Genomic DNA, 24,316 nt, shown 5'->3' with positions numbered 1-24,316 from the left:
TGATCTCACCATGCATAATAGCTATGACACAAGATTGCTTGTGGCATTCACAGAGGTGCTGATCGCAGTGGAATGCCACTTTTGGGCTTGGAAAAACAAGCCCTGAGTGGTAGGATCACATCGTCATGCACGTCTGCGATGATTAGCAGTGGCTGCAGATTTTTTAGATGAGGAAAGCCACATTTGTGGGACTGTGTGATGAGCTCGCCCCAGCCCTGAGGCGTAAGACCATGAGAATGAGAGCTGCCCTGCCATTGGAGAAGCATGTCATGATTGCACTGTGGAAGCTGGCTACTACAGACTGCTACCAATCAGTCACTAACCAGTTCGGAGTGGGAAAGTCGACCGTTGAAGTTGTGTTGACGGAAGTGTGCAGAGCCATTAAATCGCATCCTGCTCTGAAAGATGTTGACTCTGGGCAACATGCCTGACATTGTGGATGGCTTTGCACAAATGGGCTTCCCTAACTGCGGAGTGGTGATAGATGGCACGCACATTCCAATTCTGGCACCAGACCACCTAGCCACTGAGTACATTAATCAGAAGGGGTATTTCTCTATGGTTCTCCAGGCGCTTTTGGATCACTGGGGCATTTCACGGACATTAATGCAGGCTGGTCCGGAAAGGTGCATAATGCACACATGACACTGGAAAGGTGCATGATACATCTTTTGGAACACTGACCTGTTCAGGAAGCTGCAAGCAGGGACTTTCTTCCTGGATCAGAAGATCACTGTAGGGGAAGCCAAAATGCCCATTGTGATCGTGGGAGACCCTGCCTACTCCTTAATGCTGTGGCTTAGAAAGCCATACACAGGGTACCTTGACAGTAGTAAGGAGCAATTCAGCAACAGGCTGTGCACGTGCAGAATCACTGTGCAGTGTGCTTTTGGCCGTTTAAAGGCCCGCTGGCACTGCCTAAATGGGAGGCTGGACCTGGCCGATGACAATATTCCTATGCTTATAGTTGCATGCTGTACGCTCCATAATATTTGTAAAGGGAAGGGGGAAAGCTTCACTCAGGGCTGGACCATTGAGGCTCAGTGCCTGGAGGCTGAATTTGAACAGCCAGAGACCAGGGCTATTAGAAGGGTGCAGCACGGGGCCATAAGGATCAGGGATGCCTTGAGGCAGCAATTTGAAGCTGAAAGCCACTAATATTTGTTGCTATGCTTGGGCGTGCAGTGCTTGTAATGCTCAGAAATGACTGTGATTGGGGCTGACGATGCACTATGAAAGTTTAAGAAAATTGTCTGTTGCCTTGCAGGGCTCTGTTTGCTTTCAATTAATAGAATAAATATTGTTTTAGTTTGAAAGCAATTTTATTAAAAAACATCAACCGGAGGAGAGAGATAAACAAAAAAAACACATCAGCACTGAAGGGGACGGGGAAAGGGAAGGTCCCAGGTGGAGGTGGGGCCCCAGGACGGTTAAAGACTTGTGTATGTCCAGGTATAATATACAACCTTCTCCTTTGAAGTACAGTGCAGCGGGTACTGTACTTCAGCAGGGCTCAACTGCAGAGGGACGAGTGTTGAGTGCAGTGAGTACTTGGAGTCTGCAGTGCTGGACTGTGACGGGGAGTTGTGGAATGCAGTGGGTACAGACTAGAGCCGGGAGGTTGATAAGAGTGTGTTGGCTGTGTCTGGGAGGGCGCATGTAAAAGAGTTTTGCGACAGTGACTGCAGAGGAAGGCAGGTGCGGAGCTGCTCTGTTTGCAGTGCTAGTAGTGCCCGGAGCATGTCTGTTTGGCGCTCCATAATGTTTAAGAGCCGCTCCTTGGCTTCATTCTGGCGTGCTGCATTCTTCTTTCAGTCCCCCTACTCGCTGTCCCATCACTCCTTCAATTCTTGTACTTCAGCCACAGAGAGCATCATGATATCACGCAGAAAGTCCTCTTTAGTTCTTCGTGGCCACTTTCTAATTCTGCGCAGCCGTTCAGCCGGCAATAAAGAGGGAGACTGGGATCCCAAGATCATATCTGTGAAGCCAAAATGCAACATTTTACAGAAGCAGTATTGTTTGCAACACAGACCACGGATTTAAAACATAGCCACTATTCACATACCTGTCACTAACTGGCTGACCCCAGGCAAGCACACATGAGCCACAAGACCCCCAAAATGGTGAGAAATCACAGGGGTAGGGGAAATCAGTGTTCCAGGACCATACTGTACACTGGGCATGTGGCTCTTGGGGAGAGCCAGCAATGTGGGGGGAGGGGCCTTATCATTACTGTCCCCACATTTTCCACAGGATGTGTTCATTATGCAAGATATCTCGCTGCTGAGGGTGAGCAGGGAATAAAGGGAGGGTCTTCTCCAAGATGGTGGTTTCCACCCTGGTCCTTATATGGCTCACCTGTGTGTGACAATGGTCCCCTCCTCCCCTCCGTGATGTCAGAGTGTTGTGGGAAATTTACCCTTAATGGGGCAAGAAACAAAGCAGCTCTGCCAAAGAACCTGCAGCAGCGGATTGCCCAATATCGCCATGAGAGTTTTCTGGAGATCTGAAGCAGATTCCCATGAAGTTAGGGAGTCAATCAACGCCCTGTTCCGCCACTCAGACTCGGCATGTGGTAGTACGCACATCATACAGACACAAGCCTGCTTTCTGCAACCCTCCTCCCCCAACAACTCACTTCGACGATTCCCAAAATCAAAGCCACTTACCAGGGGCCTCCTCTCCCATTTGCGCTTCACCAAGATCTGACAGCTGCAACTGGCTAGCCTCCTCCAGGGTAGACAAAAACTCCAGGCTCCATGCATCTCTGACCTCTGAGTCGTCCTTTGCCTCTAGGTCCCCATCCCCCTCCACATCCTCATCCAAGATTTCCTCCTCCTGGCTCAGTCCCCTCTCGACTGACACGCGAGCCACCGAAGTATCCACAGCGGCCTTTGCAGTGGAGGTGGGGTCACCGCCGAGTATCGCATCTTTTTGTAGAACCAGGGGCTCATGGGTGCAGCACCAGAGCAGCAGTTTACCTCCCGCACCTTGTGGTAGGCGTTCTGCAGCTCCTGCACTGCAGTGTGTCCCGATCATGGGCCCTTTCTATCATGCGTCATGAAATCTGTCCATAGGTATCGTAATTCCTATGGCTGGAGCGCAGCTGGAACTGGAGAGCCTCCTCTTCCCAAATGCTAATGCGGTCCAGCAGCTTGGCATTGCTCCAAGCGGGGGATCATCTGGTGCATGGAGCAGGCCTGGTCACCTGGAAAGATGTGCTGAGTTCAAAATTTTCAAAACTTTCAAAATTTCCAAGGAATTTAAGGGGTGGGCCACACGGTTCGTCATCTGAGGTAAGGGGAGTAGAGTTCAAACTGATGACCAGAGAGGCAAGAACAGGTATTGTGGGACATCTCCCAGAGGCCAATTGCAGCACTGTAATCAACCAGGATGTCTATGTAAAAGGGACTGTTTTCCCCTTACTAAAACTCAGTGGGTGTGTTTTGGTTGACTAGCTCCCAGTACCAAAGAAAGGGGAAGGGACGATGGGAAATCAGGATCCTGAGACTGACAGTCCCCAGGAACAATGCGGAGAGGCCAGCGCTCAAGGTCAGCCTGACTGACAGAGCGGGCAGGCTAATCAGGAAGTCGGGAGGCCAGGGCGGGCCCTGTCCTCCACATGAGCTGGAATTGCCTGGGTCAGACTGAGTGGGGCCGAGCTAAGTAGAAAGCAGGGCTCAAGCTGAGCTGGGGCCAGAAAAACAGCCCAGGAAGCAGGTCAGTGCTGGGAGCACAGTCACAGAAGCAGCCCACAGAGCAGACCTGTGCTGGGAGGAGATCTGCAGCAACCAGAGCCAGAGAACCAGCCCAGGGAGCTAGAGGCAGAGTGGAGCTGGGGCTGGAACAGTCCAGAGCCGGGTGTGGTGAGCATCTGGGAAGAGTGAGGGGGACCTTGGGCAGCGGGCCCAGCGTAGGGAGACGCCCCCTGCCAGGCCGCCTTTCAGGCCAGATTTGGAGGGGGATCACAATCCCAATGCGGCAGGAGCAATGCTGGGAAGAAGGGTCCTGCCACCTAAAGCCTGAGAGCTTGTGGCCACTGCCAGAGCAAATGTCCAACCTGTAGAATCCCTGCAGCACAGCCAGGGCCTGAGAAGGAGGCCTGTGGCTTGTGAGGAACAGACTGAACTTACCTTACATTCCAAAGATGCTGGTTGTGATGTCCCCATGCCACAGAGCAGGGTGACATGTCTTCCTTTAACTCCTTTCCTATTTTTTTTAATTGACTGCTGTTCCAAGCAAATACAATTTATTGAACTGTATGTAGTGATCAGTGGGTCAGGGAAGGGTCCAGTGCAGAGAGAGCACCCCAGAGTGGAAACACCTTAGCACCTGCCCTCAGTGACCACGACAAGCTGGGAGGCTCAATTCTGGGCCCATCCTTGTTGGGGTTACGAGGACTCTGCCACACAGAGTGGAAGGGGAGCCCTCGAGGTCAGGCAGGCCTCTGGGTAAAGGAAGTGGGAGTGAGGACTCAGATCCTTTCGCTAGCCCACTTCACCGGGATAGTGTATAAGCCTGGAAAGTTCCCCACAATAGCAGGACCATTCCCCTGCTTACAGCTACACTGGCACCGTTGTGCTGTAGCCCTGGCTGTATGCCTCTCGTCAGGGTGGCTTTTTAGAGCACTGCAACTGCGCAGTTTCTGTGCACTAAGTGACTTGACAGTGTGTACACCTCATGAGTTACGATGCAGAAAGCTGCTTTACTGTGCAGAAACTTGCCAATGTAGACAAGGCCTAAGACTGAGAGCACTCCTACCACATGGGAGAAGATATAAAAGACCCTGGAAGCATCTCCATGTTGCCTCTTTCCTGCTCTGATCTCTGGACTATGGACTTACACTAAATGTAAGTCTAACCAATTGACTGAGGACCTTCCAATCTTCTGGAAGTTACCAGAAACTACAAGCCATCAGTCTGTAACATCATTGCTTCAAACCTGATACATACAATCATTGCAGAGTTCTTGTAATTGATTTCTTTGACCATTTTAAATCTCTCATTCTTTTCTCTTATAAATAAACCTTTAAATATCAGATAAAGGATTTGCAACAGCATGATTATTGAGTAAGATCTGAGTTATACATTGACCTGGGTAGGTGGGTGATCTTCTGAGATCAGAAGAACCCTTTGTTTGATTAAAATGGTTTTAAATAACCTCTCATCATAAAGTCTAGTCTAGTGTCTGCCTGATGAAATAAGGGCTAGGATACCTAAGAAGACTGCATTTCTGAGTTCTTGTTAACAAGAGTGGTGAGACAAAAGTTTACTTTTGTTACTGGCTGGGTCTATCTTACGGAAGAATAGCCACTAGTTTAGGGTGGGTCTGCCCCATTTCTCAGCAGTTTGTCCGGAATCTGGTATTCTCAGCTGTGACCCACTAAGGCACGGTGACATATGCTTATACATTTTAATTAATGATGAATCATTGAAAGGGACATCTATTTAACATTCATTATCTGTTAGCAGCAAAATAAATAAAGAGAACAGATGTCTGAACTGTGTCACTGTCTTTATTTTAACATGACATTCCTAAAACATTTCAAATTAGTACCTGTGAGAAATTTTATAGGGCAGATAAGCACCAACAGCCAGATTCTAGTAACCTTTACTCATGCAAACAGGCTTTACTCAGGTGAGTAGAAGGTGCACTATTAGCCCATTACATACAAACTTCCCACACAACACTTTAATAAAGTACCCTTTAAATACTGCTGAATCTTCAAAGACCAGAGCAAACACAGCCAAACTATATATTTTATCTGGAAGTACAGGTTTGCAACAGATTAAATGTTAACTTAAGTCAGACATAGCTCTGGATATTAGAGCTGCATGATATGCTGCAGAGACTGACATGGTGTATTTAAAAATGTTTAAAAGATTACAGTGTAAAGGAAAATACCATAATTTTGTTTCAGAAACATGTTTCAATTCAGAAAGCGCCCAGCAATCTAAATCAATATCAGTAAATTGCCACAAACTGGAGTGTTATTTACCTCAAATATCTAAAATATTTTACAAAGCTTGGTACATCTACTTACAAATGTCAGCTAAATCCTGACATTTGTGGAAAGTGTTTGAATTAATAGCTTGTTTTGTCAAATTCAGAATAGTACACAAACTTTACAATGTATGAAATTCACAGAAACATTGCTCATCTTTTTAAAAAAATGAAAGCATCTTATTCTGTGCTTCTTAGAATTTTCTAGGTTTTATATACAAAAACTAAAGTGTAACTAATGTGAGCAAAAATTTGTTGTTGCTAGGCAACCCATAGAACACATTGTGAAGGCACAGGTGACAATCTATGAATGAATTAAAACAGAAGAATCATTTTGTAAAAGGTCAAATGCAACTCACTATTTGAACTCCTGACGAGCACAATTACTTATTATTATACATTTCAATCATAAACAAGTAGGTCATGATCCTGCCACAGTTATTCATGAGAAGGACTATTCAGAGGAGTACAGGTTGTACGGTTTTGTTTTTTTTTACATCAAAAAAATTCAGATTGTATGCAGTTTACTAATTTTCCTCTAAGGACCTGGCCCAAAGACCACTGAAGTCAATGGGATTATTTAAACTGAATTCAGTGGACTGTGAATCAGGCCCTTAATGCTCATAATAGGACAAAAACAACAGACCATTAACTAGTGACTTAGTAGGGCCATTAATTTAGAGTGAAGGCATACTAACTGCTAAAAATCAGATAAAAATTTATTGCCTAATCACTGGCATGATGAAGGGCTCAATTCCACAAACCCTTATTCCCATGAGTAATCAGTACACAGAAGAGGAGTAATCCCTTTGAAACCAATGGGAGAAAGTGTTGTAGTTCCCATAACCTGCAGTAACATAGAGGCAATGCACATAATCTTCAGGAGAGAAACTGCCACTTAAGGCCAAGCACAAAATATTTAATATGAATGTAAATAGTGTGTAAATCCTTTTAATGCCACATCTCCGACTGTCTTGAAGTGGTGTGACAATAATAGAAGTTCCTTCACACAGAATTAGACTTACGAATGCTGAGGGTCAGAAGATTCATTAATATTAAATAAAGCACATTATAAACAGAAATTATGTTAAAAGCACTCATATTAATTGTTTTCATGCACTGAAATAAGTCAGTTTATTTCACAAAGGATGACGATGAGATCATAGGCGCCATCGTGAATTCCTTCAAAGACCTTGAGCAAATGTAACAGAAAATATAGGGTAAACTACAGAAAGAAAATATTCAAGTCAGCGCATTCCACATAATATCAAGTTGCTGCTTTTTTCATAATAAGTTACCACAATCTAACCAGGTGAAAGACCATCCATTATGCCCATTACATCCATTATAACCCCTCCAGTTAAACAGAGCTTTTGTTCTCAATCAATATAAGCTAAAGCATTGCACATTTTCTTGACTTATTCTTAGCCAGACTGTAATTTAAATATCAACATGCTACAAGGTATTTACTGCAATGTTTCAAGAGAAACCCCAGACTGCAGCTTAGTTCACGTTCACAATAATGCTAACTCTGTCCCCAATCAATCAACAGGAAAAGCACTGTGCTCGTCTTCAGAAAAGCTACCTGTAATGATTTACTAGCATGGTTAAAAATAGTTTGCTATATGATAAAACTTTTCATTTACTGGCTAACAGCAACCTTTTATTTATTACTCAATCAAGGCTGACTGGCAGATACAATTTTCTCTTTGGATAACAGCATTAGAGCACAAAATGAACCACTCAGCAAATAATTCTGCTCACAGTGTGGAAACACATAAACAACAGGATATATTCACAAACAATGAAAATTTCTATTATACAGAATTCTTTTGTACTGTAGTCAAAGTGCACAATAAATAAAATAAATGTTGTGACCAAAGAGGTTGAAATGGATCAAAACAAAACTGTAGAAATGATACAATACTCCTTTTAATTAGACTATTTAACGTGACATCAAATTGTTTTCCCTCTTAGAAACAGCACTTCAACAATGCATGAAAACTTTGCAGCTCAGGATATTAGAAGACAATAAAAGGATTCCTGTCTCTTACAAGGAAGTTGCAGCCTGTGAGCACAACTAGTATGGTATAAAATTGTGTCAGACGAATTTTAATGCAACACAGATATGAAAGATTCAAAAAGAACAAAGGCAGCATAGTACTATTCCACACTACACAAATGACCTATTATGATCTGAACAGCACACCATATTACAATTAAAGTTATTTCAAAAGAGGGTCACACAGTTCAAATGTAACGGCTGCAGAATGAGGTATTTCCTTTATGTAATATTAGAGAAATGCAAAATATCAAACACTGTGGTAATGTTAGAAAGTTGAAAAGACACTCATATTTAGGCCACTGGGAATCCAGATCTTTAAAAAAATGCTTTAATTACAAGTATTATCCTTACTGACTATAGATTCCAAATTTGTGGGAGTTCAGATATTTATAAAAGACTGTAATTGATGTGCATATATTTAGGATATTTTCGTGCACAGACTTTAATAGACCTCATTTCAAGTTGCTGGACATTCTAAAATACTTTGTGTACCTTTTTAAAATGTTTAAATTAATGAAAGTAACTCGAGTCTTGGTGGGTTAAATTTAGGCTGACCAGAAGTCCTCATTTAATAGGGACAGTACTGATTTTTGGGTCTTTTTCTAATATAGGCTCCTATTATCCTTCACCCCAGTCCCGATTTTTCACACTTGCTGTCTGGTCACCCTAGTTAAACTAGTTGGGTAAATTTCTTCCACATCCTGCTGCTTCTGCAGCAGCTTAAATTATATTCCCAATGGTGGCAGTTGACAGACTTTGACAAAAACAGAATTGCAAGTAAGGTTTCTCTCTGTGATATTATTGTCTCTGATTCTGGATCAGAAGGAGCTATTTTTACCAGCTGCGTAAAGAAATAGTGTACACAATGGGGTCAGTTTGAAAATTGCTGGATGGCAAAAAAAGTACACACAAACCCATTAAGATGTAAGCCTAGTGTTAGACTGGTGCTTGGTTAATGGGGGTGGGGGGGAGGCAAAGAGACAACAAAATAAAGATAATCAGTACATCACGTAGATCCACTGTGAAACAAGTCATTATCAAGCCTGGTAAGATGTTTTGTCATTTATTTCCATCAGGACTTGGGCCCTTTCTTTAATCCGAAATAATCATTTTGGTATGAAATCATTAACCCATGGCTACAGTGTTGATTGCAAGGAATAATAATTCTCCTACTTTCCCTGAAAAAGAGTAGAATATACTTGTATAATAATCACAATTTAAAAATGGATGCTGCTATTGAGAATGTTAAACAAAGAGAGAACTTCCTATACTGAAATCTAAATTCAACTATATCCCTGTGTAGAGAGGGATTAACCAATGGACTACATGGCATTAAGAATTAAACCAAAATATACCTTTAATAAAATAGTGATTCATGTATCATATTTTATATGAAAGCACTCATAAAGAGACCTTTTTCTTCTAAGAACTGTGAAATTCATAAGTTGTGATAAGATGGCTTTAGTTTCCAGAAACTATATATTCTACCAAAATTTCACTCCAAACCTAAGATTAATTTGTTTTTCAAAAACGAATTACACTTCCTCTGTTTGTACTATAGCACTGTTTCACCCACCTGAACATCAGACTGTCACTCCACAGGTTGCATTAGAACACAATATCTTTAGTTTGGTTCCCAGCCAGGGCTCACTCAGTCATAAAACAAGACTGAATATAGCAAAAGCACTGGAAGAACCTTTGTAATGGGTTGGCCACCTGCCTAGAGGGTAGAAGAAGCTTTATAGCCCAGGTTTGGCATTAAAGTGGCATTAGCCATCTGGGCTCTCCCAGTTCTGATCTACTTTTACAGGCTACAGGAAAACATTCTTAGAATTTAGATCATTATAATAGAAAATGAATGTATGTAACTTTTCTTAAATTATTTAATTTCCCTAAATACCCTAATGAGATAAAATGCTCTTTACATATTTCAGAATTATCTAGGCAACAAGTTCCAACATACAGATCCTCTATTTCATTATTTATTTTCTTGGATGATGAGAAAATTCATGTTATTACATTCCCTAAAGAGGATTTATTTACCTACAGGAAGACAGGCTTTAGTACACTTTTTTTAAGGCTTAACTGTAAAATACTACAGTCAGACTCTCTCATTCATTTGGAAATATACTTTTATATAAGGAAAGGAACCTGAATCTTTAATGTTTCATTTTCTGAATAAAATTTGCATTCATTTAGAAAATTCAGGCAGGATAGGATCTGATTAGCTATAGACAATACACACACATTCATACATTTCAACCACAGCATCTCACGATTTTTGATGCTATTTTTTTACACAATAATATGCATTTGTACATTATATGTGATATATTTAGTTTACTCACATCTGCATCTCTACTTTCCACATATAAGCTTAAACTAACATCTACCTGAGGTGTGAAATCTGAACTCTCACGCCCTACATCTTTTCAACAGGAGACAATTTTCCAGAGAGACTACAGAGATGGTCTAGTCTACCTTCTCCAGCACACCAGCCCAGCTACCATGAATAAGGTGTAGTTCTGAAGAACACTCCATTGTTATCAGCCACACGTCAGATTTACAGCTCTAAAAGTACTTCAACCATATAAGCTATGCCATGATGAAATTCCTGTCTTCATATGTGTCACTTGTGGATGTTTACATTAACCTTGTGTGATGCTTGCTAATATGCAGCCATTATATGTTTACTGCATATACTCTTCCTTTAATTTGTACATATTTAGAGGTATGGCCAATTATTTTCGGAAGGTAAGTCAACAAGACAATTCTGCCTCCAATTAAGAGCCCTAACGTGCTGTGATACTGCCCGGATTCAATCTTTTCATTGCTTTGGATCAGTCCCCCATAATACCACTACTGACTCAGAAGCTAAGGGTTAACACACGCCACTAAGGTTCAGAGATAGCTTTCTGACACCAACTAACGCTTGACCCTACAAATCATGATTTTTGGAAGGGGGGTGGATGGGGGAGGGAGGGAGTCGTGATTGCTCGCTGTACTTAAGATCATTTCCCATCTGAAGGCTAGGGGAGTCGGCTGTAGGTGGGATTCCAACCAAACTCTGCTGTGTCCTTTGGGAAGGAACATCCCTGTCACGACAGAAAAGTGTCCCAAAGGTCATAGAATATCAGGGTTGGAAGGGACCTCCGTAGGTCATCTAGTCCAAACCCCTGTTCAAAGCAGGACCAACCCCCAACATTTGCCTCGGATCCCTAAACGGCCCCCTCAAGGATTGAACTCACAATGGTGGGTTTAGCAGGCCAATGCTCAAACCACTGAGCTGCCCCTCACCCCCTCAATTTATGATTATTTCCATTGCCCTGTACACCGGGTCTGCAAGCTAAGCATCGCATCCGGGAGAGTGAGAGAGATTAGCTCTGCGATAAGCTCCCAGCTACTTGTAGAACTGCAGATTTCATACGGCCTCTCCCTTATCTGGCTTTGGGGTCGAGAAGAGGGAAATATGATGCAGAAACACGGCTCATGCTTTCGAGAAAAAGCCCTTGACATGAGAGCTGGAGCCTGAGACTGCACCTTCCTCCCTGCCCTCTGCTGTGACTGCCTGCCTGATTCAAACCCGGCTCCGCAGCCGACACACCGCCGGCTTGGTTTAAATTCCCTTCGCCTTCCTGGCTAAGCAGCCCATTACGCGGGAGGCTCCACCATAGTGTCTCTTCTGAGCACCTAGTAGGATTCTGCTCTGAGTCACTCGGGTGTGAATTCGAACTCACGCCACTGAAGTCAATGGAGAAGTTAATTCTTCATTGCACCTAGGGAGCGGAGACCAGAATTGTTACTGCCCCTTCTCAGCACGTTGTCTGCACCTTGTTCTCAGGAGGAGCCTTTCTTAGCAGCAAACAAGCACCGGTGCTACCAACTGAACCCCTTTCCCTTTACTCCAAACACCTGCCTGATAACAAACACGTGTAGGAATTGAAGGAACTCCTGGATTGGGGACTAATCACACTGCTTCCCGTAAACTGGCAATGTTCTCCCTGAACTTCCTAATAAAATCATAAAAGCTCTTCTGGCTCATGCATTCAAACAAAAGCAAACTAATCATGATTTCGGCTGGAGTTCATTAGGGCCTTTCAATTCGTATTGCTCCAGCACCCGCAAGACACACACACAGAGAAAAGGGAAAGTTCTGAAGCGTTTAGAAGTGTCTGAAGTTTGGAAAGTTCTGTCCGTTCTGTTGATGTTTCTGTCTGTCTGGGTCGCTGTATCGCTGCCCTTCAGAGCAAGCTTTTATGGACTAGCAGAGTAAGCATTACCTGTCTAGTGTACACTCTTGAAAGTGACTCTGACTACCGCTTTGGGTTACACCGTTTCGGCCGCTTTTTCCTATCCATTGGCATATATATTTGCACACACTGGTGGTTGTCAACCAGTGTGTCTGTCAGTCTTTCAATTCCCCTTCCAAGCGGTCTGCCCATTCAGATGTAACTCCCCTCGCCCCCAATTTTCCTACACTCCTCTCAGCCCCCCCAGTCCAGCTACTTTGTTCCTCTCCTCCGGCCCAGAGCCATAATTCTTCCTGCACCAATCTTCGCTGCTTCCTCAGTTGGTTTGCCAGGCTGCTATGAAGCCGTTCAAAAGTCTCGGGTTTTTCCATCATTTCCTTCTGTTGGAGCCATCCCTCCTCTAACGGAGAAAGGGGATCTCTGGCAAAAGTTTGCAGAGACTGCCCCCCCCTCCCGGTTCAAGTGGAAGCTTTAAACGGGGAGTGGATGGGGGAAGAAACACCCAAAGGGAAATTTCCTCACCAGCTTGAGACACCGCGACAGGGAAAAAGAGGCTCCCATCAAATTACAAAACTCAATCACCTCTATTAGCCAAACAAGTCAATCATCAAGGAAAACAGGAAAAAACGGTGCCTTCACTGGGGGGAAGAGACTGTCTGTAAGGTACACAGCCAACGCAAAGCCCTCCTCCAACCTAAGTAAAGGGAAAGCAAAGTCCAGGCAGCAGCAGCAGGTCCCTGCTTCCCCCCGCTGTCCCCAGCACCGCCACTTTCTCTGCGGAGCTGGGAGCAAGCCCTGCTCACCCACCCAGGCAGCATGCTGCCTGCCAGCCACGGCACGGAGGTGTGGGTAGGTGCCCACTCCTGCCTCCCGACCCCCCGAAAGTGCCAGGGAAAGGCGCGCGAGAAGGACCGGCGGAAAGAAAGCAACCAGCTCACCCCCAGCTTCCTGCTGCGGATTTTCACGTAGCCCTGCTTGACGATATCGTTAAAGTTGGAGGCCATGGCCAGCGGTGCCGCCTGCTTCCGCCGCTCACAGCCCGGGGGCCTCGTCCTCCTCCCGGGGAGCCTCTGGCATGCGGGCAGCAGCAGCCTCCGGGCTGCTCCCGGCTCCCGCCTGGCTCGCGCTGCCCGGCTGCAGCCCGCTCCCCCCGCAGGGCGCCGCGCTCAGCCCCGGAGCCCCTGGAGCGGCGGCGGCGGCGGCAGCGGCAGCGAGGCGGGGAGCGCGAGCGGCTCCGCTCCAGCAGCCGCAGCGGGGAGACGAGGAGAAAGGGGGGATCGACGGCCGCCGCCGGCGCTACTGCCCGGAGCCGAGACCCGCTCCTCGCTCCTCCGCCAGCGGTTTGCTCCCCCCGCCCCTGCTGCTCCCCCCGCCGCCGCCGGCACAGAAGCCGCCCCCCCGCATCACTCGGCGGCCGCGCCACCGCTGTCCGGACCGCACCATCCGCCGGCGCTGCGAGGGGGAGGGTGGGCACCGGCTCCGGGCCGCCTCCTCACACCTCAGCAGCCGGGGGAGGCGGGGAAGGCACCATCTGCCGGTCCCACCTCCAGGCTCTCTTCCCCGCACCTCAGCCGGGCACGCTCCACCTCCGCGGCTGCCTACGCCCCCGGGAGAAGATGCTCGGGGAGTTGATGCCCTCGGCTCACCCAGCCCCTTTTGTGACCCAGGGGAACAGCACGGATTTCCTGGCTCAGGTAGCGGAGGGAAGAGGCGAGCAGGGGGCTAATTTTGCCTCTTAAAAACGTCTTAAGGGAAATAATCCTTGCCCTTCCCTCGGGCTCGTCCAGTTGGGCTGTGACTGTTGAAGGCAGAGATCATCCTTCCTATGTTTGTACTGTGCCTAGCACAATAAGTGCAACTGTCATTTCAATAAATAACTATAATGGTCCATTTTGAGACTGGGGCAGCTGTTTAAGGATTTTTACACTTGATCAGGGCACACGTGCATCCTGGTAGGCACAGTCCCTGCATATTTTCATGTGGACAAAGTCATGTCAGAATTGACATGCACCAAAAAGTGTTGGGTACACTTGTGAGAGGACCAGATCCTGCAAACACTGACAGGCAAGAGAAACTTTACTCAGCGACCAGTCTCTTTGGTTGAGATTTTCCAACCCAGGCAGGGCATTTAGACCCAAGAACACGCACTGAAATTAAACAACTATATAACCTGTACGGCTAAAATGATTTGAAAAGCTCAGACATTTAGTTTAAAGTGACTCAGGTGTGTATTTGTTTGAGGATCATGTCTATATTGTGCTAAAAGTATAGGCATGAGTGGTCTACACATAGGCATAAAGAAAGGCTGGGCTTTTTTCTTTTTTTCTTTCTTTCTTTCTTTTTTTTTTTTTTTTTTTAGGCATTCAGGAATGCACACTACATCCCATTGCCAAACACTCTGCAGCATTGCATCAATATAATAAACATTTTGAACAACCAACAAAAAAATAAAGTAGAAGTCCCTTTGAGCTTGAGAAATGGAACTCCACACTGTGCCACACACATACGTACTATACTCTCAGCAGTGATAAGTATGTCTTTAATTATAATGCTCCTTGAGGCAGATCTAGCAAAGAACGATTCTGCACTAAAGCTAGATTATGTTTTGAAGACACCAGGAAAAACAACTCTGATTGATTTACTTGTCTACCTTGGGTTTGCACATACCTAAAACAAACAGGTGATTTAGCCTGCTGCACAAAGCCAAGCTATCAATGTAAGAGGCACACACATTAGATTTTCCTGGTATCTAAAATATTTATTTTAGAATATTTTATGTGAAAGTTAGAGGTTTATAATAGGCTTAATGAAAGTTTAATGACTTTTTTTTTTACTAAAAAATTGCTGTTCTCAGTAAAATTGCACAATTGACCCCTGAAGTGTTATTTATGAAGAAATTTGCATTATACTGTACATATATATTACAGAGTTGAAGTGTGCTTTTGAGGTGAGATCAAAAGTACACTTTTCCATAATTTCCCTTTTCTATTTTAAATGGTTTTCATATCTGTCTCAGTAAAAAAATGTTAATGTACAGGACATTAAAATTATATTATATTTATTATATTGTTTTTCCCATTAAGTGAATTTCTTCTCTGAAATAATAATATTAAGATTGGCCAACCTTTGGGCAAGTTGTACTTTCCAGTAAAACTCTCTAGAGTTACATCTAGAAATACACTTTAAGCACAAAGGGAAAAGATGGAGAAAGATCAGAATCTGGAAAATAGATTTCAAAGCTTTGGAGATGAAGTTATGAGTAAAGGCTATGTGACTTCAATATATATTTTATATTAATATATAGGAATAATAAGTGGATTAAAATATAAGGCTTGATGTGTCTGGAACTCCAGATTTTTTTTAAACTTATCTGAAAGTCTAGACTTTTACATTTTCTCTTGCATCCCATTGTCTTGGTTTAGGACCCTATTTTAGGAAAAGACTGAGCATTAACAGTCTGATCCATTGACAATAGTGGGCTTTGGATCAGATCCTAGTGAACTGGAAATTTTCCAAATGCTAGGGAAGGAATATTCTTACTCACCTTCCAATTTTATCTTTTATTCCTGTTTAATTTAAACTTTATTTGTTAACAGATAAGTGAGGTGACAGTTTAACTATTCCTAAACTCTCCTAGACACTGTATATTCTAGAATGGCTTCTAGCAGTATAACATCTGCATTATTTCAATCCAAGCACAAGCATTTATCTAATCATGCAGTTGTTCATAGTAGATAAGATGAGAGAGAGAGATGGAGAAAAATAGTTGTCATATAGACAGTTGTAGCTCCTGGCTATTTATAGTAAAATGACCAAGAGATAATATAACTTTGTTCTCCTACTCTAGATAGAAGGATATTTCTTCCCTAATTTTGAATTTGGGGTTATTCCATATAAAAATATTCCATGACTCAAGAAAAAAAATGGAATTTGTTTATTGACAGAAGTCTTTTCAAGATGCCTTAGGACACATTAAATAGAGACTACAAGTTGTTTACATTACAGAAAATATCCACTGATATTTGAAAGAGCAGAATGCAAAATGCACTAAAGAACTTTTAATGCACAGCAGCAGGGTCCACATGGCCCCTTAGTACTCAGCAGGCTAAAGCACTGTATATTTAACTCAAGCTTGCTGCATACTAAGTATCTGTGTAAACAGGCCCTTAGAAAGTCCATCAAGAGAGTGGTCTGTTAGGAGAACAGTATTCTTTGTCAGAGCAGCTTCAAAACATACCAATGCCATCAGCTACCAAAGCACAAATAAAACAGGTCCTTTGTCCCTAGATGAAAGGTGAGCACTATCAGGGTGGTAAATCACTGACCCATTCAGTATAGTTGGGACCAAATCCAAATATTTTTCAGATAAACAACAGGTATTGCCACTCACCTTGGTCAAAAGCCTGCTCGTCTTGGTGGAACACTCTTATGCTCTGTCTGGTGCATAAAATGAATGATTTTCCTGGTATCGTATATTTCAAATCTGTTGTTATAAATCCCATATGAACTCATGAATGATTAAGGAATATTATGGTTACATCCAGTAGTTAAGTCAGCTTGAAACAGGATGGAGACCTCTTCTTGTATGAGCCAGAAAGGAGAGGGAGCTCTCCATCTGCTTTTAGCAGAGGAGTGAAGTTGTGTTCTTCCCTTCCTCCCTTGCTGGTTAACTCTAGAATAGAATTGTGGGTACAAGTTTAGCAGGCGCTGAAATTTAACATCAGTAGTAACACTTGATGATTGTCTCCAAACACACTTTCAGGTTCTTCAGCATTCGCAGATAAAACAAACAAACTTCTGAATGATAGTGCTAAGGTTAAAAATATATTTCCCTTAAAGACAATATTAACGTGACTAAATAGCTAATTTAAAAAGCTAATGTTTTGAAAGCTATTACATTGACAATTAGCTTTAACAGCTGCCTAGTTGCTGTACCCCCTTGCCTGCCATCCTGCACAAACTACCAATTGCCATGAACATAAGTCTGCTATGTTGAGAGGGTGAAATATGACAATATTGTCTTCTGGGTGCACCAAATGAAAAAGCTACAGCCATTTATTCTGCCCAAATTTGCATTCATGTTATTATAGGCTTACTAGGCTATACTGCAAAACCTGCATTTCCTCACAAAGAATAGGGTAGACAGGATAGGCCTCTAACTTGTACCCACAAGAGGGTGTTTTTGACTTGTATCAGAAGGTTGAGTGGGGATTCACTGGAGTCCTGTCACTTATACTGGATGATGAATGGCAGAGGGATGGTTGACCTTGGACTATTTGTGATGATTAAAATGTGAGATGTAATCTCTGGCTTTTATCAGGAGGGTGGAGTAATGAAGGGTCAGATATCTCCTCTTTGTGGTTTTGAAGATCAAGGGCCACTTGTGTCTTTTGCTCTTTTACCACAATAACAATATGAAGAAACCACATGGAGAAATCCTCATAACTGTATTTACTAATGTACACAAATATGCAAAGCCTAGCTATAAACATATGATCTCTCTGACTGGTTTCTGGCAGCTTCTAAAACATATAAAACCCTGTGCACCACAAGAAGACTCATAAAGTATTCAGAGGTCTTACACCACTATTTAGAGAGGTTTTGTGGGAACAGTAAAGATCTGTGTCCCATTCATGGTAAAGCAGTGAGTAAGCAGGGATAAAAATGTCTTCAGCAATAATGGAAGAGAGATAGCATTCAGGTTGTATTGGAATCTTAAGTGCAAGTTTTCTGAGGTTCTAACTTTTTAATTTTTAAAGTTAACTATAGTTGAACAATAAAAATAAACTATATACTTCACCCTCAACTCTCTCAAGATTTTTTTTACATATTTCCTTGTTTGTCTGTTTTTTTAAAAAAATCAGTAAATCATTCATGTCCCTCCCATCCTGCTCCATGTCTGCCTGTTTTTTACTATTTTTATGTGAACTTAAACAGATTATGGATTTCTATTACAGAAATTGTCAAAACAGTGAAGACCATCTCTTATCTGGGTGCTATATGGGAAACAAAAAGTAATGATTAGCTAGTAAATTGATCATGTGTATTCTACTTTTTAAAGTAAAAGTTACTACAAAACTCTACAGTTATAACTATCCTAACAGAGCTTGCAGTCCTCATATGCAATGCATTGACACACACAACTAGCTTTCCTATGAACAGTTCGCATACACAATCATAACACTTGTGCCTTCACTCTTTTAAAATGTGGTCCTCGAGTGTCTCCCATTGACCTGCCATTAATGCTAGAGAAGCTTGTAACTTCCATAACGGCAATATTTCATCATTCCCTATATAATAAAATTTTGTACCAACTTTCCAGGAATTGTAAGCAGCAGGGTAAACTGAACTCATATTTTAATCACCATATCATGACAATCTGCTTTCATGACATGATGCTGAAGAACAGCTGGCCCATTCCGCGCTGTTGCTTCACCATTGCTAATAGCAGTGTATCTGCACTGATGCTAAAAAAACAAGTACCAAATTTCGCAGGGTAGATATACTCCATGAGTATCACTAGAGCTTGTACCTTTCATGAGTCTTATATTTTTTTGCGAGCAGGCACTTGCAGGGGTTATACTTCATGGGCGCTTCAGAAGTTATACAGTCTGACATCACAGAGCTATGTTGTGGTTTCATCACAGGCCCTGAATAAAGGGCACGATGTAGTGTCCTTGCCCAAGAAGCAGACCATGGAATCCATTGTGTGAGTCTCTGAAAGTCACACTGTGGTCCCCGATTTCCCCAGACTTACAGCTAGTGCAAATTGTTTCTGCTCTGTGTTGACTCATATTCTGTCTGGCATATGAGTGGTGGGTGGGAGTGTGGCTGGAGTCAGGAGTGAAGGCTCCCCCCAGTCCTCACATCTGCCTATCCACTTCCTACACACCTGCACATGAGGTAGCAGTCCCCCATAAAAGCTGCTCTATCCCACCTTCCTACTCCTGCTACGTGACCTGCACTACAGCTAGTCTAAGCAGGAGGTTATCCTACGTCAGAGCACAATTTTAAGTCATACATGTACCTCTAGCTAACAGACATTTGAACTTTTTCTACCCTTCACTAAGAAACTCACAAAATGAACAATCCCAACTGGAGACCTTCGCAGAGGGTTCAACATTAACAATTTTGACCTTCAATAACGTTTTATTTGGAGATTAGCTTTTGTCAGCTGTCCAATAAAATTTGATCCAAAGGACAATTCTCACTGATGACTAATTCATGAGATCAATTTGAATGTTTTTATTGCTTGCCATTTTTGAGTTGCAATTAGACCAAAAAAAAAAAAAAAAAAGATAGTATAATTTTATTCAACTGAACAAGCAGAAATTTTTCTAAACCCAGGCTGTTTGAAAGCTTGTTTCAGTTTAGTTCAAATATTCCCAAAACAGTCTTCTCCAATAAGAACTGAAGCACAAGTTTCAGGCCAATGGAAGAACTGTTTTGCCTGGGGTTTTGGGGCTTTAGTAGGGAGTTAGTAGGGGGTCCAAAACAAGACTTGTAATGGAAACTCTTTGCTATTGATATGTCCCGAAGTACAGAGCCAGTGGTATAAATCTCTACTGTGGAATGTGTATATATGTAATCTGTGGTCAATGGGGATAGCTGTTTTGTGAATGGTTTATAAAAATCAGCCAGAAATCCATCAACTCCTGGTGAATTATTTGACAGCATTTCTTTTATGACAGCCTCAATTTAGTTGTACAGCTCTGGGCACCTAATACATTCTTTTGTTCCAAAGACAGGGGTTTGAAAATACCATTTTCCATGAAACTATCAATTTTGAGCACTAAATACATTTTCAGAAGATTAAAATGATTTGGCAGAAATTTCTGAATTGATCATTTTTGACTGTCAGACACATTGTTATTTGCCTATCATCCTTCATTTTAGGGATGCTAGTATTTCCTCTTTCTGCTTGAATCTTGTTCCCTATCAGCCTCTGAGCTTTCTCCTTTATAATATGACTGTTTTAATTAAGTGGGAATGTGGTTAGTCTGTTCAGAGATGAGATAACTATATTTGATATATGATTTGCAATATATTTGAGATTTATCCGAGATTGATCTAGGCAAGAAAAGCTTTTCTTTTATTTTCCCTCCATCACTCTGAAGTCTTCATGTCAAGACACAATAATTTTTTCAGGTCAGTCTTTTTTCTTGAAGTTGTGGCAATTAGGGTCCAGACACCTAGGGGATCCCAAAGAATAAGCAGTTGAATCAACTGGTTGAATAATATGACTGTGTGCTATAAAAATAGGCCAAGTAAGGTCTTTTATGAAAGCTTATAATGTTCTAAACTTAATGCTCATCATTAGATATATATACACGGACTCAAGTTATGCATTTATGTATATAGAAAACTGTGTTAATAATTTGTGGTGCAGTCAGGCAGGGAGGGGCTGCATCCCAATCAGACAAGTCTAGCTCCAAGCAGCAAACATTGTATAATCCAGGAAAAGACAAATGAGGGGCCATTAGAGTTAATGGGAAGAAAATGAGACATGCTGGCTAGAATTTCCCCACCCTGAATAAACTTGAGTCACAATGCCTGAAGAAAAAAAGGAAAAAAATATCCTTTTAAAAAGCAGGCTTGAAACTGAGGACTTCATTTGGAAACTGAATAACAGTCAATTGGCAGGTGCTGTCCTTGAAATACTGGATCCTCTCCATGACAGGGGGTATGCTGGGAAACAGTTCAAAGGCAATAGTTAACTTGTATTAGAAAAAGAACGAAGAGTACTTGTGCTGATACAGACTAACACGGCTACCACTCTGAAACCTGTATTAGAAAAGGAATTTTTATCTAATCTGAAAGTGTAAAGCCTGAGGTTGTGGTTTTAGGTTTATTTTATGTATAACTTGTACATATTTGCTTTCCTTGTTATTTCATCTTTGAATCTGTGATTTTTCCATTAAGTAACCCATTTTAAAATTTTAACCTGAAGCAGATCTCTGGTATGCGAACTGTATTGAGAGTATGCGCAAAAGCGAACTAGCATCTGGGGATCTGGTTTGATGCCTTTGGAGATGATGAACCGGGGCGGGGGGGGAGGGGGAGTCAGAGTGTGTGGTAGTTAAGAATTTGGGGAGACTCAGGACTAGAACTGTGCTGTGTAGTTGAATACCCATAAGTACTGTGCAGCAGAATGCCTCCTAAGCATTCCTCATTTTATGGGACACGCCTCATTAGGTCAGGAAAACTGAAGAGCCTGCTCCCCATACATGTTCTTTGTCCACCTTGAGGTGGTTGGCTTTACCTAACTACAGGAAGTACTGTCCTTCCACAAGTCAAAAAAACAAAAATAAAAACAAACAAGGGTTGCAGTATTTAGGGAGAGACTAGTAGAAGCATTCAGATGAGAGGAAGCTGTGAAAACCCTGGGGGAGGTTTTTATTTTGGAGCTAGTTAGTTATTTGTTGAAAAGTATACATGCCATGCAGCATTCCTCAGCTGTTATGAAAACAAAAAATAATGAGATAAAGTTTCAGTAAGGAACACACATACAAACATATGACAAATAGGAATAAAAGCTGAAGGGTGTGAAAAAATATGGATCCTACTGCTGTATCAATAAAACAGTAAGCTTTTCATAATTAAGTGAAGCATTTTTATTTGTCTGGGTTTCTAGATGTTCCTGAAATAATATTTTGTTCTTATTCTTGAAAGGGAAGCCAGTCCATATAAAAATCACCAGGGCCTATTTATTTTAATTACTGGTGACTGTTTTCATGAGAAACATCTTTCAGACTCTCCTAAACCAGGGAGTATTATCTAGCAAATCTTTCGTGTTTCAGTCCTGAACTATACTTATTAAAGACTTCCACTGATTTAGTGGTCTTTGGATCAGAGCCCTAAGAAGCTAGCCACAATCAACAACTCTGGAGTTCTTCTTCAACACATAGACCCCTTTTGTGAGAAAGCCTAAAAGAACCACCAATGACGCTCAGGGCAATTTTATGACAGTAAAGTTCTTTCTTTGTCTTCCACAAACAAAAAGAAAAATCTTCAGATTAGTTACACAGAAAATGAAATCAAGAACAAGATAAATTACTATTGTATACTACTGACCTGAACCTGAACTGTCTTGACCAGATGTCCTGATTTTATAGGGACAGTCCCGTTTTTTGGGTCTTTTTCTTATATAGGCTCCTATTACCCCCTAGCCTCTGTCTTGATTTTTCACATTTGCTGTCTGGTCACCCTACTTGCATATGACATTGTCATTTACACATATGTAAAGGTATCAAATCCAAATTCCACACACATGCACGTGGTAGCATTTTGCACCCACTTTGTATTCATTTTGCACAGGTTGAAATGACTACATAACTCAGAAGGCACTGGAGACTCAGACCCACTATATTAAGTACAACACATATTAGCATGTGACCCTATATACAGTTTGTTTTTCATAAAGTTTTGGAAGGTGTTCTTTATTTATTGATTTTTAGCTCATCTTGCTTTTTATATTTACTTTTATCTACTTTATTTTATCTTGCATGATACTTTATTTTTCTGAGCAATTTGTTGATGTTGATGATGAATGTAAAGCAATTTATGCATTTAAGTGTGACATATGCATCATCATATCATCCATACTCATGGCTCATTAGTGCTCAGACATACAACAGCAGGTGAAAATGAGTGTCTCAGTCCCACAAAAGTTACAAAGCCCTACAGTACCCCATTATATCTCTATCTGTTATGTCAGTGCAGCTGGAGGTCTATTCTGCTCTCACCAGGGTGTACATATGCATTTCATTTTTGAGTGGAACTGATGAACAAGTTGTGAGATGATTATCCTGTTTAGTTCCCATAAAATGTGCAGTCACTCGTCTATGTCTGATGAAGAGGGGGCTAGAGAAGGTTTAGTTACCCCTTTAGGTTATGGGAACTTTTCCCTATGCATGATAATAAGTAGCATATATTCTACTAAGCTATTTTTATCAGACTAAAACAGGATCTCATGTAAATCAATAAATAGACTTGTGCATATTCTATCTCAGCTCTTATATATACACACTTTTAAAAAACAAACAGAAAATCCTTTAATTTATCAAGGCTTGAGTTTCGAACAGCATAGGCATCTACAACTAGAGCTGGGCAAAACTTTGGCCAAAAATTCAGGTTTGGTGAGACTCAAACATTTTGTGGATTTGTGTTCATTTCACTGAATTGTTCATGTAAACCAAACAAAAGCAAAAATAGGAAAAAAAATCCAAAAAGGTAAAAAAGAAAAAATTGGACAGTTTTGAAAAAGAACAATTTTTGGATTAAAAATAACTTTGTTTTGAGAGGTCTTTTTTTTTTTTAATTAAAACAAATCCCATAAAAGGCTATCAAAATCAAAACTAAATGTTCCTTTGGTCCCAAACAACTTTGACTTTTTGATCTACCAAAAATTTTGAAAAAAAAAAAAACTGTTTGCGGTTCAGTCTTTACAAGGGTTTAGGTCAACCTAACTACAGTGCTCAGAGCACAAAATTTTTCACAGTCCACAGCGATGCAGCTAGGGCAATCTAATTTTTACATGTACACCAGGCCACAGCCCCAGCCTGAGTGACACACACAGGTGTCTGCTGCCAGTGAGTTGTGGCTAGATCTACACTGCAGAACCTATGCGTTCACAGCCCTGTAGCATAGATGCTGCACAGGCCAACAGAAGAAATTCTTCTGCTGACATAGTAATTCCACTGCCTTCAAAAACATTAGCTAAGCCAACAGAAACCCTCTTCTGTCAGCTTAGTTGCGTGTATACTGTGGGGTTCTGCTGGTATAGTTATATCACCTAGGGATGTGAATTTTCCACTCTCCTAGCTATGCCAGCAGAATTTTTTAGTGTAGAGCTGGCCACTGGGCTGTGGTAGGTGAACATCATGACAGAAGCCAAAAGATCAAGCAGGAGACAAGGGTTGTCAGTGTTGTTGGTCACAGTTTCCCAGCTCACATCCCACAGGGAACCTCCATCTGTCTCACTCCAGATCCTTGG

The 24,316-nt window shown here is 42.1% G+C and overlaps 1 protein-coding gene across 2 annotated transcripts in view; it reads right to left on the bottom strand.

The window, feature by feature from the left end:
* DOK6 (docking protein 6) overlaps positions 1 to 13,325 on the bottom strand; it is a 429,579-nt gene extending 416,254 nt beyond the window's left edge. For both annotated transcript variants that reach the window (XM_077809077.1, XM_077809078.1), the window contains exon 1: positions 13,260 to 13,325. In XM_077809077.1, coding sequence (XP_077665203.1) covers positions 13,260 to 13,325 — 66 coding nt within the window. The remainder of the gene's footprint in view (positions 1 to 13,259) is intronic.
* Positions 13,326 to 24,316: the final 10,991 nt, after the last annotated feature.

Source organism: Eretmochelys imbricata, chromosome 2 (genome assembly GCF_965152235.1).
Source record: "Eretmochelys imbricata isolate rEreImb1 chromosome 2, rEreImb1.hap1, whole genome shotgun sequence".
Lineage (NCBI taxonomy): Eukaryota > Metazoa > Chordata > Testudines > Cheloniidae > Eretmochelys > Eretmochelys imbricata.
This window is presented reverse-complemented; position numbering and strand designations above follow the sequence as displayed.